This window comes from Seriola dumerili, unplaced genomic scaffold (genome assembly GCF_002260705.1).
Source record: "Seriola dumerili isolate Sdu_G_001 unplaced genomic scaffold, Sdu_1.0 BDQW01001787.1, whole genome shotgun sequence".
Taxonomy (NCBI): domain Eukaryota; kingdom Metazoa; phylum Chordata; class Actinopteri; order Carangiformes; family Carangidae; genus Seriola; species Seriola dumerili.
Genome location: NW_019176042.1, coordinates 236,868 through 248,625, shown reverse-complemented (window position 1 = coordinate 248,625; position 11,758 = coordinate 236,868). Strand labels below are relative to the sequence as shown.

The 11,758-nt window shown below is 50.4% G+C and overlaps 1 protein-coding gene across 1 annotated transcript in view; it reads left to right on the top strand.

Annotated features, from left to right (window-relative positions):
• The window catches only part of LOC111238917 (caskin-2-like), a 56,554-nt gene that overhangs the window by 42,334 nt on the left and 2,462 nt on the right, over window positions 1-11,758 (top strand). The window contains exons 13-20 of the mRNA XM_022768640.1: window positions 7,025-7,161; window positions 7,535-7,598; window positions 8,207-8,304; window positions 8,429-8,539; window positions 9,011-9,112; window positions 9,196-9,334; window positions 9,416-11,107; window positions 11,373-11,730. Of these exons, the coding sequence (XP_022624361.1) occupies window positions 7,025-7,161; window positions 7,535-7,598; window positions 8,207-8,304; window positions 8,429-8,539; window positions 9,011-9,112; window positions 9,196-9,334; window positions 9,416-11,107; window positions 11,373-11,730 (2,701 nt within the window). The remainder of the gene's footprint in view (window positions 1-7,024; window positions 7,162-7,534; window positions 7,599-8,206; window positions 8,305-8,428; window positions 8,540-9,010; window positions 9,113-9,195; window positions 9,335-9,415; window positions 11,108-11,372; window positions 11,731-11,758) is intronic.

Genomic DNA, 11,758 nt, shown 5'->3' with positions numbered 1-11,758 from the left:
CGTCACCCGCCCCCCCCCTCCCCTCCCGCACCAATAGTGGCTATGTATAATCTGCAATTGATTTCTAAATGCGAGACACTATAGAGAGAGGTTGTTCTTTCTTTCTTCTTCTTCCTATTTTTTTTATTTGTTGTTTATTATATTCTCTTCATTTATTCATCTTTGATATTTTTTTCTATTATTCTTTATCATTTATATATGTATATTTTTTGTCTTTTTTCTATTTTGTTTATCTCTCTATTTTTGTTTATAACAGTATTTATTACCTCTATCTGGGTATTCAGACTCTTAGGGTATAATATATCCGATTAGTTACGTCTACTTTAGTTTACTGGTCACTACTCTCACATTATAGTAATTATTTTTTTATTAATGAGGAGGGAGTAAATCATATTTTTGAGTTAATGTGTTATGTTATATGTAATATAGTAGTAAGTAGTGTAGTATTACACTATATAGTATCATTTACTTAAGTGATTTAATAATAACTTTTTGGTAATTTTCTTAAGTAAATTTTTTATTGTAAAATTTTTCGAGTATTATTTTTGGGAATTTTTTATTTTAATATTTTTTTCAGTATTGCCAGAATGGCGGCCATCTTGAATTTCGAGTGGCTACGTTTTAATGAGAGGAGTGACGGTCAAGGGGGATTTGTAGTCACATGTGTAAAGATTTGAAAACGCAGTAATGCCTGCTGCACTATCATGCAGCAAAGAGCATCTGATTGCTGCTTCCTCGCAGCTGACGCCGACCCCCACCCCCACCCCTCTGTGACGTCATGACTTTACTGGCTGTCTGGTTGTTGTTGTTGGCAGCTGGAGACAGGAACAGCGTCGGCCAGCAACGCGGTAGCGTCGCAAAGCACTGCGCAGCGCCGGGAGCGGACAGAGCACGGAGAGCAAACGCACCTCCAACGGACGCTCAACACCACGCCGGTCACCAGTTGGACAACGCCACAAAAGGTACACAAGTACAAGTGTAGTGGACAAAGTGTTAATATATACATATTTTAAAAATCAGCCTTGTAATCCACACTACAGACATTTTAATTAATTTAGTAATTATTTAAAAATAAATGTGTCGCGGAGGATTTTCAGGATCTGAATGTTTAAAAAGTGTGAGAATCTTGTTTTCACTGCTTGCAATGAATCTCGACCTTTCTTTTCTTATTCTTTTAGTTTGTCTGGTTCAAACACCGATCAGCTGTTAGCAGGTGGAGATGCTGGGTTCACAAACCACTATGTTCTGCTCATTGTTGACTCATCTTGGTGTGGCTTCTCTGCTCAGTGACTCAGTGTGTTGTGTGGTGTTGTGTGGTGGTGTGTGTTTGTGTGTGTGTTGTGGTGGTGCAGAGCTGACCGGCCCCCTGCTGCTGATGCTGGACATCAGACCTCTAGTAAACAGCCTGACCATCCTGCAGGGTACAACTACTTTTTACTTTTTTATTAAACATATATTTTCGAATGTTTGTCAGAATATTAGACTTCAGAAACACTAAAACAAAGAATCTTTCCTTTTATATTTTAAAGCTCCAATGTTTCTTCTTTCTGTGTTTTTGATTTGAAGTTGTTGATCCAATCAGAAAATATAAAAACCCATCTCAGTGTAGTTTTACATCTCCTCTCTCAGGCTTCTCTCTGCAGCTCTAGTAACAAACAGGTCGGTGAGCCAATCAGAAGAGAGGAGGCATCTGAGCCTCTCTTCTATTGGCTGACTTGTTTTCTGAGTGAAACAATAAAATATAGAGATTTTCAGGTAAAAACACTCAGAGAAACCAATCAAGGTTTGGTGTTGGTGGGTTTTCCAGGTGGGCGGGGCTTGGTGAGCTGCTTAGTTTGAACATTCACAAAGTTCACAGAGAGTCGCTGACGGCTGGTTTTAAGGCTCAGTTCTGTAATAACAGGCCTGTGTGGATTTCTCTGTGGATGAGGCTTTTGATACCTTCTCAAGTATTAATATAGAAGCTAGACCTGGAATCTATTAAGTCACACTACACATGTGTGTGTGTGCTGAGGTGTAGTTCACCTGCTGACTCTCTGTGATGTCGCTTGGCAAGGTGGGACTTCTCGGAGGCAGGCGGTGAGGTGGCAGAAGACCTGCAGAGGACAGAGCTTCTCTCCAGCCAGTTTGTCCGTCCTCAGCAAGCTTGCTGGAGGGGAAGGTAAGAGGCTGCGGCAACAGACTCTGAATAATGAGTTCATCGTGTCTCTTGGTCTCTGCCGAGCGTCTCATAGTTGTAATGAGCCTCAATGTTGACCACAGTGACCTCAGTCTGTTGCTGTGTGTTCAGGATGGCAGAGAGGCCATCTATCAGTGGCTGGGTGACAATTCCAGCTGGAGCATAACACCGGGAACTTCATCAGCGCTGGTTACGATTAACGACCATGACAGCGAGGCATGACTCCTGAGGTGATGCACACACACGTTATACCACACCTGCATATATTTAACTTCCACACATGAATTTATTGTCTAGTTCCATATAAATATGCTCTGTTTCTGTGTGTAATGCTTATATATGATAGATGTTATGTAGATGTTCAGCCCGCCCAAAGCTAGTATGATAATAATAACATATATAGTCAATAAGTTTATAGTTTATTATATCCCAACCCACAGGTCTGTTAATAATCGTTGATATTATATAATAAAAACTTTACCAGAATGTGAAAATAGACATGTTTAAAATGAATAAGCAGCAACATATATATAACACATAAGAATTACATAGGTAACATATATAATACAAATAAGGCGTAGGCACATATTAAATAAATATATCTAATAATATCAGTGTTGGCAAGCACAGCGGAGGTGTGAGTATTGTAAGTGTGCAGTTCACTGTAGTTGCCGTGTAGATGATAAATGGTGTGGTGGTAACTGACTGACTGACATGACTGACTGACTGCTGAGGACCTGACCTGCATCTGGAGTGACAAACCAGGCCCCCGCAAGAAGATTCATTGAGATCAACGACCGGAACATTGAGGCTGCTGAGTACATCCCAGTAGAGACTCCCAGCTGTTGCATGAACACACTGGTTACGTGATCAGCAGCTGATCTGAGACGTGTTCTTCTCTCTCTCAGTCTGACCTGGTCGAGTGGCTCAGCGCATCGGCCTCTGCAGTACACAAGATAAACTGTCGGAGAACGGCTACGACTCCCATCAGCATCGTCAAAAGGACCTGAGCGTGGGAGGGATCTGCAGGAAGTCGGCATCACCAAAGCTCGGTGAGGGACACGTCAGCATGTTCCACGTTCTGACCCGGTGTGACTGATTCTTACTCGGTGGTGTGATGGGTTGAAATCTTCCTCCGGCCACCAGAAAGAAGCTGATGTTTGGCGTGAAGAAGATGTGCGACAGTCCAGAGAGCGATCCTCCAGGCCGAAGTGCGGATCCAAGGCACGCTTGCGAGCAGGGAGGGGGAGGCCGGGGGGAGGGGGGGGGGGGGGGGGCCCTGCACCTGTGTCACCATCGAGCCGCCCGACCCCTCTGCCAGGGAAGCTCTTCTGTCCGTCAACACCCTTTCCAAGAAAGAAATGCCCCTGACCTTCCAGGACAGCGAGCTGAGCGCCGAGCTGCAGACGGCCATCGGTCCAGCCAGCTACGGAGGCTGCGGACGGTCTGGCCATCAAGAAACGCCGTGGGCATGTCCGCCAGAGCCAGGAAGCATCGACACCCGTACGTCCGAGCTCCGGCCGCTCCAGGAAGCCTCACGACAGCCTCCGTCACGCACACAGGCTGGTCCAGGAGATGCTGACGGACAGCCGCCAAGGAGTAGGAACGCTCCCCGAGGGCTGGGGACCAGAGCTCTGCAGGCAGGCAGCGCGCCGCCCAGCAGGTTCCTCTGGGCACGGCGCACGTGTGATCAGTACCCGCCATCCCGACAAAGCTAACTGTCTGGGTCCGGTGGCCCGCCCCCAAACGGCTCCGCCGGCGCTGAGGGTTTCAGCTACCTGCATTCTCACATGGTGGCTCCACAGACCTGAGCTCGCTCCCCCAAGGTCTGCGGACCACACCTGACCTGACGCCGCCCAAGAAGCGCACCCAGAGCAATGACCGCGCTACGCCCTGTTCGGACCGGAGACTCGCGAGAGGACAGAACGACGAACCGTGCGTCCGGAATGTCGTCCTAACGCCACCCTTAACCCGGCAAGCCGGCGCAGCCATGGCTTGGCCCGACTCCAGTCCAGTCAAGAGAAGAACGGCATAACGTGGGGCGCAGTCATCATTTGCTGTGGCGCGCCCGGAAAAAGGGTCCCTCCTCCCCGCCAAACGAGACTGAGTTCAGTGAAGGCAGCAGCCGCCAGCGGGGAGCCTGAGGACAGCAGCACAACGTCGCCTGGCGGGCCGGGTGCTCACCAACAGTCCGGCAAGCGTGTCAGGAGCATCACCGCTCTCTGAGGGAAACGCAAGACGGAGGAGGCTCCCCTAGGACCAAAACCAAGACCTCATCACCAGGAGCGCTCCCCCTCCCTCACCTCCTTGCAGGCAGGAACCACGGAGGCAGCGGGGGTGAGGAGGAGGGTGCAAGAGCGAGTGTATTCCCACCCACACCACAGCTCCGAGCCGACCGGTGGGGTGAAGTCTGACTCAGAAGGAGGAAGGAATCTAAAGGCGGGGGACTGGAGGATTCCTCGTGCCCCACACAGCAACAGCTCAGTGAGTGCATGCCCCTTCGGCAGAGGAGGGAAACCTGACGCATCAAAACAGAGGCCCAAAGCTCCGGGGGCCCCCCAGGGCCGAGGCCTGTGCTGGAGCCTCGCCAGAGAAAGCAGCAGCCAAGAACCTGGAGTTCCACGTGAGTTCAACCCTGAAGGATCGGACACGGTGAAGCGCCGGACTACAAACCCAAGACTAAGGACGGCCGGAGGGAGGCTCCCCCAGCAGAGAGGGAGCGGGGGCGTCCGGCTCAGAGTCCGGCGGCGGCAGACCTCCGTCCAGAGCCAGGAGGAGGTCAGTCTGAGGAATTCAGTGAGGCCCGGTCTGGAGCGGCCCTCCAGTCCAGTACAGGGTCCCTCCAATCAAGAGCCCCGCTCTCCCGAAACCCTCCACGTCGCCCCAGAGACCAGGTCCGCCAGCAAGTTGCTGGCTCAAACAGGTGAATGGTCACGACAACTCACAAGGTACACACTGTGAACAATCATCACGATGTCAGCATGAATCAAGGAAGTGTCTCCCTCAGTGACAGAGAGGTTAAACCCTTCGTGTTTTTCATTGGTATTCTTCTCTGGATGACTTCCTGTATTCTGAAGTAACATGAAACGTGTGGACTCTTGATTTTGAACTATTTGAATTGATGTGGATTTGACTTTGCACTTGCTGGTCTCGTCTTGTGGTGATTTTACGGTCGTCTCTGTCTCATCAGGACAGCTGTGAGCCTCCTCTCCAGCTGTGACCGTTCAGCAGTGGTTCAAAGCGTGGCCTTCACGTCTCCATCTCCCCGTCCCACGGGCCCTCAGCGTCGCCGGCTCCGCCTGCCACCTCCGGCTCCGGCTCCGGCTCCGGCTCGCTCCGGCTCCGGCTCGGCTCCGGGGCTCTGAGGCTTGGCTCGGCCCCTCAGGTCCCTCTCTGGCAGCTAGCGAGGCCTCAGAGGTGTGTGTGGTGGGTCCAGTTTCTCGTCCTGAGGCTTTCCTGTGGGACTGAGGTGGTTCAAGCAGAGACTGGATGCAGACCAGCACGTCTTTGGAATAGCAGGCTTGTAGGCGTGGAGAGGATACTGGATGGACGCTCAGATTGGGTAAGAACCATCAGGTGTTTTTGAACGGGGACAGGAATCCAGGAAATGTTCTTGAATAAATAATGTATTGATAAACAGTTGGGATTAAAATCTGAATGTATTTATTGGATGGATAATTGTTCATTTATAAATTCTTCTTACAATTCCCTTGTTTTTAAAGTATGAAATTAAGGAAAGTGTTCAGTCTACTTTTCTGCGTGCTCATAACGTTAATCCTTCAAATAAAGGCAATATGAACTCGTGAACCCTTCGTCAACGAGCTCCACTCGCTCAGTGTGGACATTATAGTATTTATGAGAACCTTTAATCATCCGGCGATTAAGTAGATTAAGTAAAAATATTAGTCATATCATTAGTCATGATAATGTTCTTTAAAAAACATTTTGAATGATATTACCAAAAATGTAAATAAGAAATATCTTCGAGAACTGAGTAAATGTGCCTTCATCTTTTCCAACCAGCGGCGGTGAGCACGGTGGAAGTCTGCGGGACCATCCTGGGACGACATCGCAACATGTTCGACAGACCTGGCGACCACTGGACGCCATGTTGGACTGGTCCCCTCCCCTCCCCTCCCCCCATAGTGCCGCAGATCACTGCAATAATATTTCATATATGGACACAAGCACCACAATTGGTATGTTTCTCCTTCTGGGGCCATTCATTTGAAAAACCCCATTAGCCACTTGAAATTTCAACATTTCAAGATGGCCGCCATTTCTGACACATGAAACAGAATTTTACCCACGGGACAGATTTCAGTGATTTCGCAATATAATCCTGTTTAAGACTCTGTCAACAGTCTACTGGTTCACTACTCTCCACATTATTAGTAATAATTTATTTTATATAATAAATTAAATAAACTAATTTTGAGTAATTTTTTGTGAGTAATTTGTTAATATAGTAGTAATTTAGTGTAGTATTACTACTATATAGTACTATACAGTGATTTAATAATAACTTTGTAATTTTCTTAAGTAATATTGTTTATTGTAAAATTTTTCGAGTAATATTTTTGGGGAATTTTTATTTAATATTTTTTTGTCAGTATTGACCAGAAATGGCGGCCATCTTGAATTTTCGAGTGGCTAACGTTTTATTAAAGAGTGACGGTCAAGGGGGATTTGTATCCACATGTGAAAGATTTGAAGCAGTAATCTGCTGCACTATCAGCAGCAAAGAGCATCTGATCTGCTGCTTCCTCCAGCCTGACGCCGAACCCCCCACCCCCACCCCTCTGTGACGTCATGACTTTACTGCTGTCGTTGTTGTTGTTGCAGCTGGAGACAGGAACAGCGTCGGCAGCACAGGTAGCGTCGGCAGCACGCGCAGCGCCGGGAGCGGACAGAGCACGGAGAGCAACAACGCACCCAACGGACTGCAACACCACGCCGGTCACCATGACAACGCCAACAAGGTACACAAGTACAGTGTAGTGACAAAGTGTTAATATATACATTTTAAAATCAGCCTTGTAATCCAACTACAGACATTTTAATTAATTTAGTAATTATTTAAAAATAAATGTGTCGCGGGATTTTCCAGGATCTGAAGTTTAAAAAGTGTAAAATCTTGTTTTCCTGCTGCATGAATCCGACTTTCTTTCATTCTTTAGTTTGTCTGGTTCAAACACCGATCAGCTGTTAGCAGGTGGAGATGCTGCGGTTCACAAACACAATGTTCTGCTCATTTCTTGTTGTGACCTCACACCTGCTGGTTGTGGCTCCTGCTCAGTGACTCAGTGTGTTGTTGGTGTGTGTGTGTGTGTGTGTGTGTGTTTGTGTGTGCAGGTGGCGCCCCCTGCTGCTGATGCTGGACACTCAGACCTCAGTAAACAGCCTGACCATCCTGCAGGTACACTACCTTTTACTTTTCTTTATTAAACATATATTTAGAATCGTTTGTCAGAATATTAGACTCAGAAACACTAAAACAAAGAATCTTTCTTTCATATTTTTAAAGCTCCATGTTTCTTCTTCTGTGTTTTATTTGAAGTGTTGATCCATCAGAAAATATAAAAACCATCTCAGTGTAGTTTTACATCTCCTCTCTCAGGCTTCTCTCTGGAGCTCTAGTAACAACAGGTCGGTGAGCCAATCAGAAGAGAGGAGGCTCTGAGCCTCTCTTCTGATTGGCTGACTGTTTTCTGAGTGAAACAATAAAAATATAGCAGATTTCAGGTAAAAACACTCAGAGAAACCAAATCAAGGTTTGGTTGGTGGGTCCAGGTGGGCGGGGCTTGGTGACTGCTTTGTTGTGACATCACAAAGTTCCAGAAGTCCTGACGGCTGGTTTTAAGGCTCAGTTTCTGAATACAGGCTGTGTGCATTTCTCTGTGGACTGAGGCTTTGATACTTTCACAGTATTAATATAGAAGCTAGACCTGGTCTATAATCACACTACACATGTGTGTGTGTGTGAGGTGAGTTCACCTGCTGAGCTCTGCTGTGATGTCACTGCAGGTGGGACTCCTCGGAGGCAGGCGGTGACGGTGCAGAGACCTGCAGAGCAGAGCTTCTCCCAGCAGTTTGTCCGTCCTCAGCAGCTGTTGGAGGGGAAGGTAAAGAGCTGCGCACAGACCTGAATAAAGAGTTCATCGTGTCCTCTTGTCTCTGCTGAGCGTCTCATGTTGTATGAGCCTCATGTTGACCCACAGTGACCTCAGTGTGTTGCTGTGTGTTCAGGATGCAGAGGCCATCTATCAGTGGCTGGGTGACTTCCAGCTGGAGCAGTACACCGGGAACTTCATCAGCGCTGGTTACGATGTACCGACCATCAGCAGGATGACTCCTGAGGTGAGCACACACACGTTATACACACCTGCATATATTTAACTTCCACACATGAATTATATGTCTAGTCCATATAAATATGTCTGTTTCTGTGTGTATGCTTATATAGATAGATGTTATGTAGATGTCCAGCAGCTAGTAATGATAATAATAAACAATAATAGTTCAATAGTTTATAGTTTATATATCCACCCCACAGTCTGTTAATATATGTTGATATTATATAATAAACTTTACCAGAATGTGAAGATAGACATGTTTAAAATGAATAAGCACAACATATATAAACACATAGAATTACATAGTAACATATATATACAATAAGCGTAGCACATATAAATTAAATATATCTATATATCTGTCGGCAGCACAGCGGAGGTGTGAGGTTGTAAGTGTGCAGTTCACTGTAGTTGCGTGTAGATGATAAATGTGTGGTGGTAACTGACTGACTGACTGACTGACTGACTGCTGCAGGACCTGACTGCCATCGGAGTGACCAAACCAGGCCACCGCAAGAAGATTTCCATTGAGATCAACAACCTGAACATCCCTGAGTGGCTGCCTGAGTACATCCCAGTAAGACTCCCAGCTGCTGCATGAACACACTGGTTTACTGTGACAGCAGCTGATCTGACTGACGTGTTCTCTCTCTCTCTCAGTCTGACCTGGTCGAGTGGCTCAGCGCCATCGGCCTCCCGCAGTACCACAAGAAACTGTCGGAGAACGGCTACGACTCCATCAGCATCGTCAAAGACCTGACGTGGGAGGATCTGCAGGAGATCGGCATCACCAAGCTCGGTGAGGACACGTCACATGTTCACGTTCTGACCCGGTGTGACTGATTCTTACTGTGGTGTGATGGTTGAATCTTCCCCCCAGGCCACCAGAAGAAGCTGATGTTGGCGGTGAAGAAGCTGTGCGACATCCAGAGAGCGATCCTCCAGGCCGAATCGGACCAAGGCACGCTGCGACGCAAAGGCCCCGGAGCCCTGCACCTGGTCACCATCGAGCCGCCCGACCCCGCCGGTGAGAGCTCTTCTCCTCACACCCCGAAGATGCTGACCTTCCAGGACAGCGAGCTGAGCGCCGAGCTGCAGACGGCCATGTCCAGCCACTACGGAGGCTGCGAGGACGGTCTGGCCATCAAGAACGCCGTGGGCATGTCCCAGAGCCAGGAGAGCATCGACACCCGGTCCCGAGGCTCCGGCCGCTCCCAGGAGCCTCCGACAGCCTCCGTCACGCCACACAGCTGGTCCCAGGAGAGTCTGGACGGCAGCCCCGCCAAGGAGAGGAACCTCCCCGAGGGCTGGGACCAGAGGCCTCTGCAGCAGCAGCCGCCGCCCAAGCAGGTTCCTCTGGGCACGGCCACGGTGTTCAAGTACCCGGCCATCCCGACCAAGCCCAAACTGTCTGGGTCCGGTGGCCCCTCCCCCCACGGCTCCCCGGCGCTGAAGGGTTTCAGCTACCTGCATTCTCACTGTGGCTCCACAGACCTGAGCTCCTCCCCCAGGTCTGCGGACCACACCCTGACCCTGACGCCGCCCAAGAAGCGCACCCAGAGCATGACCCGCTACGCCCTGTCGGACGGAGAACCCGACGAGGACGACGACGAACCCGCGTCCGGGAACCTGTCGTCCTACGCCACCTTAACCCGCAAGCCGGGCCGCAGCCAGCTGGCCCGACTCCAGTCCAGTCCAGAGAAGAACGGCAACGTGGGGCGCAGTCAGTCATTTGCTGTGCGCGCCCGGAAAAAGGGTCCCCCTCCTCCCCCGCCAAAGAGACTGAGTTCAGTGAGCAGCACCGCCAGCGGGGAGCTGAGCGACAGCAGCACCACGTCGCCTGGCGGCCGGGTGCTCACCAACAGTCCCGGCAGCGTCAGGAGCATCACCGCCTCTCTGGAGGGAAACGCAGACGGGAGGAGCTCCCTAGGACCAAAACCAGACCTCATCCACCAGGAGCCGCCTCCCCCCTCCCTCACCTCTGCAGAGCAGGAACCCAGGGAGGCAGCGGGGGTGAGGAGGAGGGTGCAGAGCGAGTGTATTCCCACCCACACCAGCTCCGAGCCGGACCGGGGGGTGAAGTCTGACTCAGAGGAGGAGGAATCTAAAGGTCGGGGACTGGAGGGATCCTCGTCCCCCCACAACAGCTCCAGTGAGTGCATCCCCTTCGCAGAGGAGGGAAACCTGACCATCAAACAGAGGCCCAAAGCTCCGGGGCCCCCCAGGGCCGAGGCCGTGCTGGAGCCTCCAGAGAAAGCAGCAGCCAAGAACCTGGAGGTTCCCGAGTTCAACCTGAAGGAGTCGGACACGGTGAAGCGCCGACACAAACCCAAAGACAAGGAGGCGGGAGGAGGCTCCCCCAGCAGAGAGGGAGCGGGGGCGTCCGGCTCAGAGTCCGGCGGCAGCAGACCTCCGTCCCAGAGCCAGGAGGAGGTCAGTCTGAGGATCAGTGAGGCCGGTCTGGAGCGGCCCTCCAGTCCAGCTACAGGGTCCCCCATCAAACCCCCGCTCTCCCCGAAACCTCCCACTGTCGCCCCCAAACCAGTCCGCCACAGTCTGCTGGCTGCACAAGGTAAGGTCCACACACCTCACAGGTACACACTGTGACATCATCACGATGTCAGCATGAATCAGGAAGTGTCTCCTCAGTGACAGGAGAGGTTCAAACCCTTCGTGGTTTTTCATTGGTATTTTCTCTGATGACTTCCTGTATCTGAAGGTAACCATGGAAACGTGTGGACTCTTGATTTTGAACTATTTGAATTTGATGTGGACTTTGACTTTGCACTTGCTGGTCTCGTCTTGTGGTGTTTTACCTGTCGTCTCTGTCTCATCAGCAGCTGGACCCTCCTCTCCAGCTGTGACCGTCAGCGTGGTTCAAAGCGTGGCCTTCACGTCTCCATCCTCCCCGTCCCACGGGCCCTCAGCTCCGGCTCCGCCTCCACCTCCGGCTCCGGCTCCGGCTCCGGCTCCGGCTCCGGCTCCGGCTCCGGCTCCGGCTCCGGCTCTGACCTCGGCCCCTCAGAGTCCCTCTCTGGCAGCAGCGAGGCCTCAGGTGTGTGTGGTGGGTCCAGGTCTCGTCCCTGAGGCTTCCTGTGGGACTGAGGTGGTTCAGCAGAGACTGGATCAGACCAGCACGTCTCTGGAAGCAGCTCTGAAGGCGGTGGAGAGGAAACTGGAGGACGACTCAGATGGGTAAGACCATCAGGTGGTTGTTTGAAGA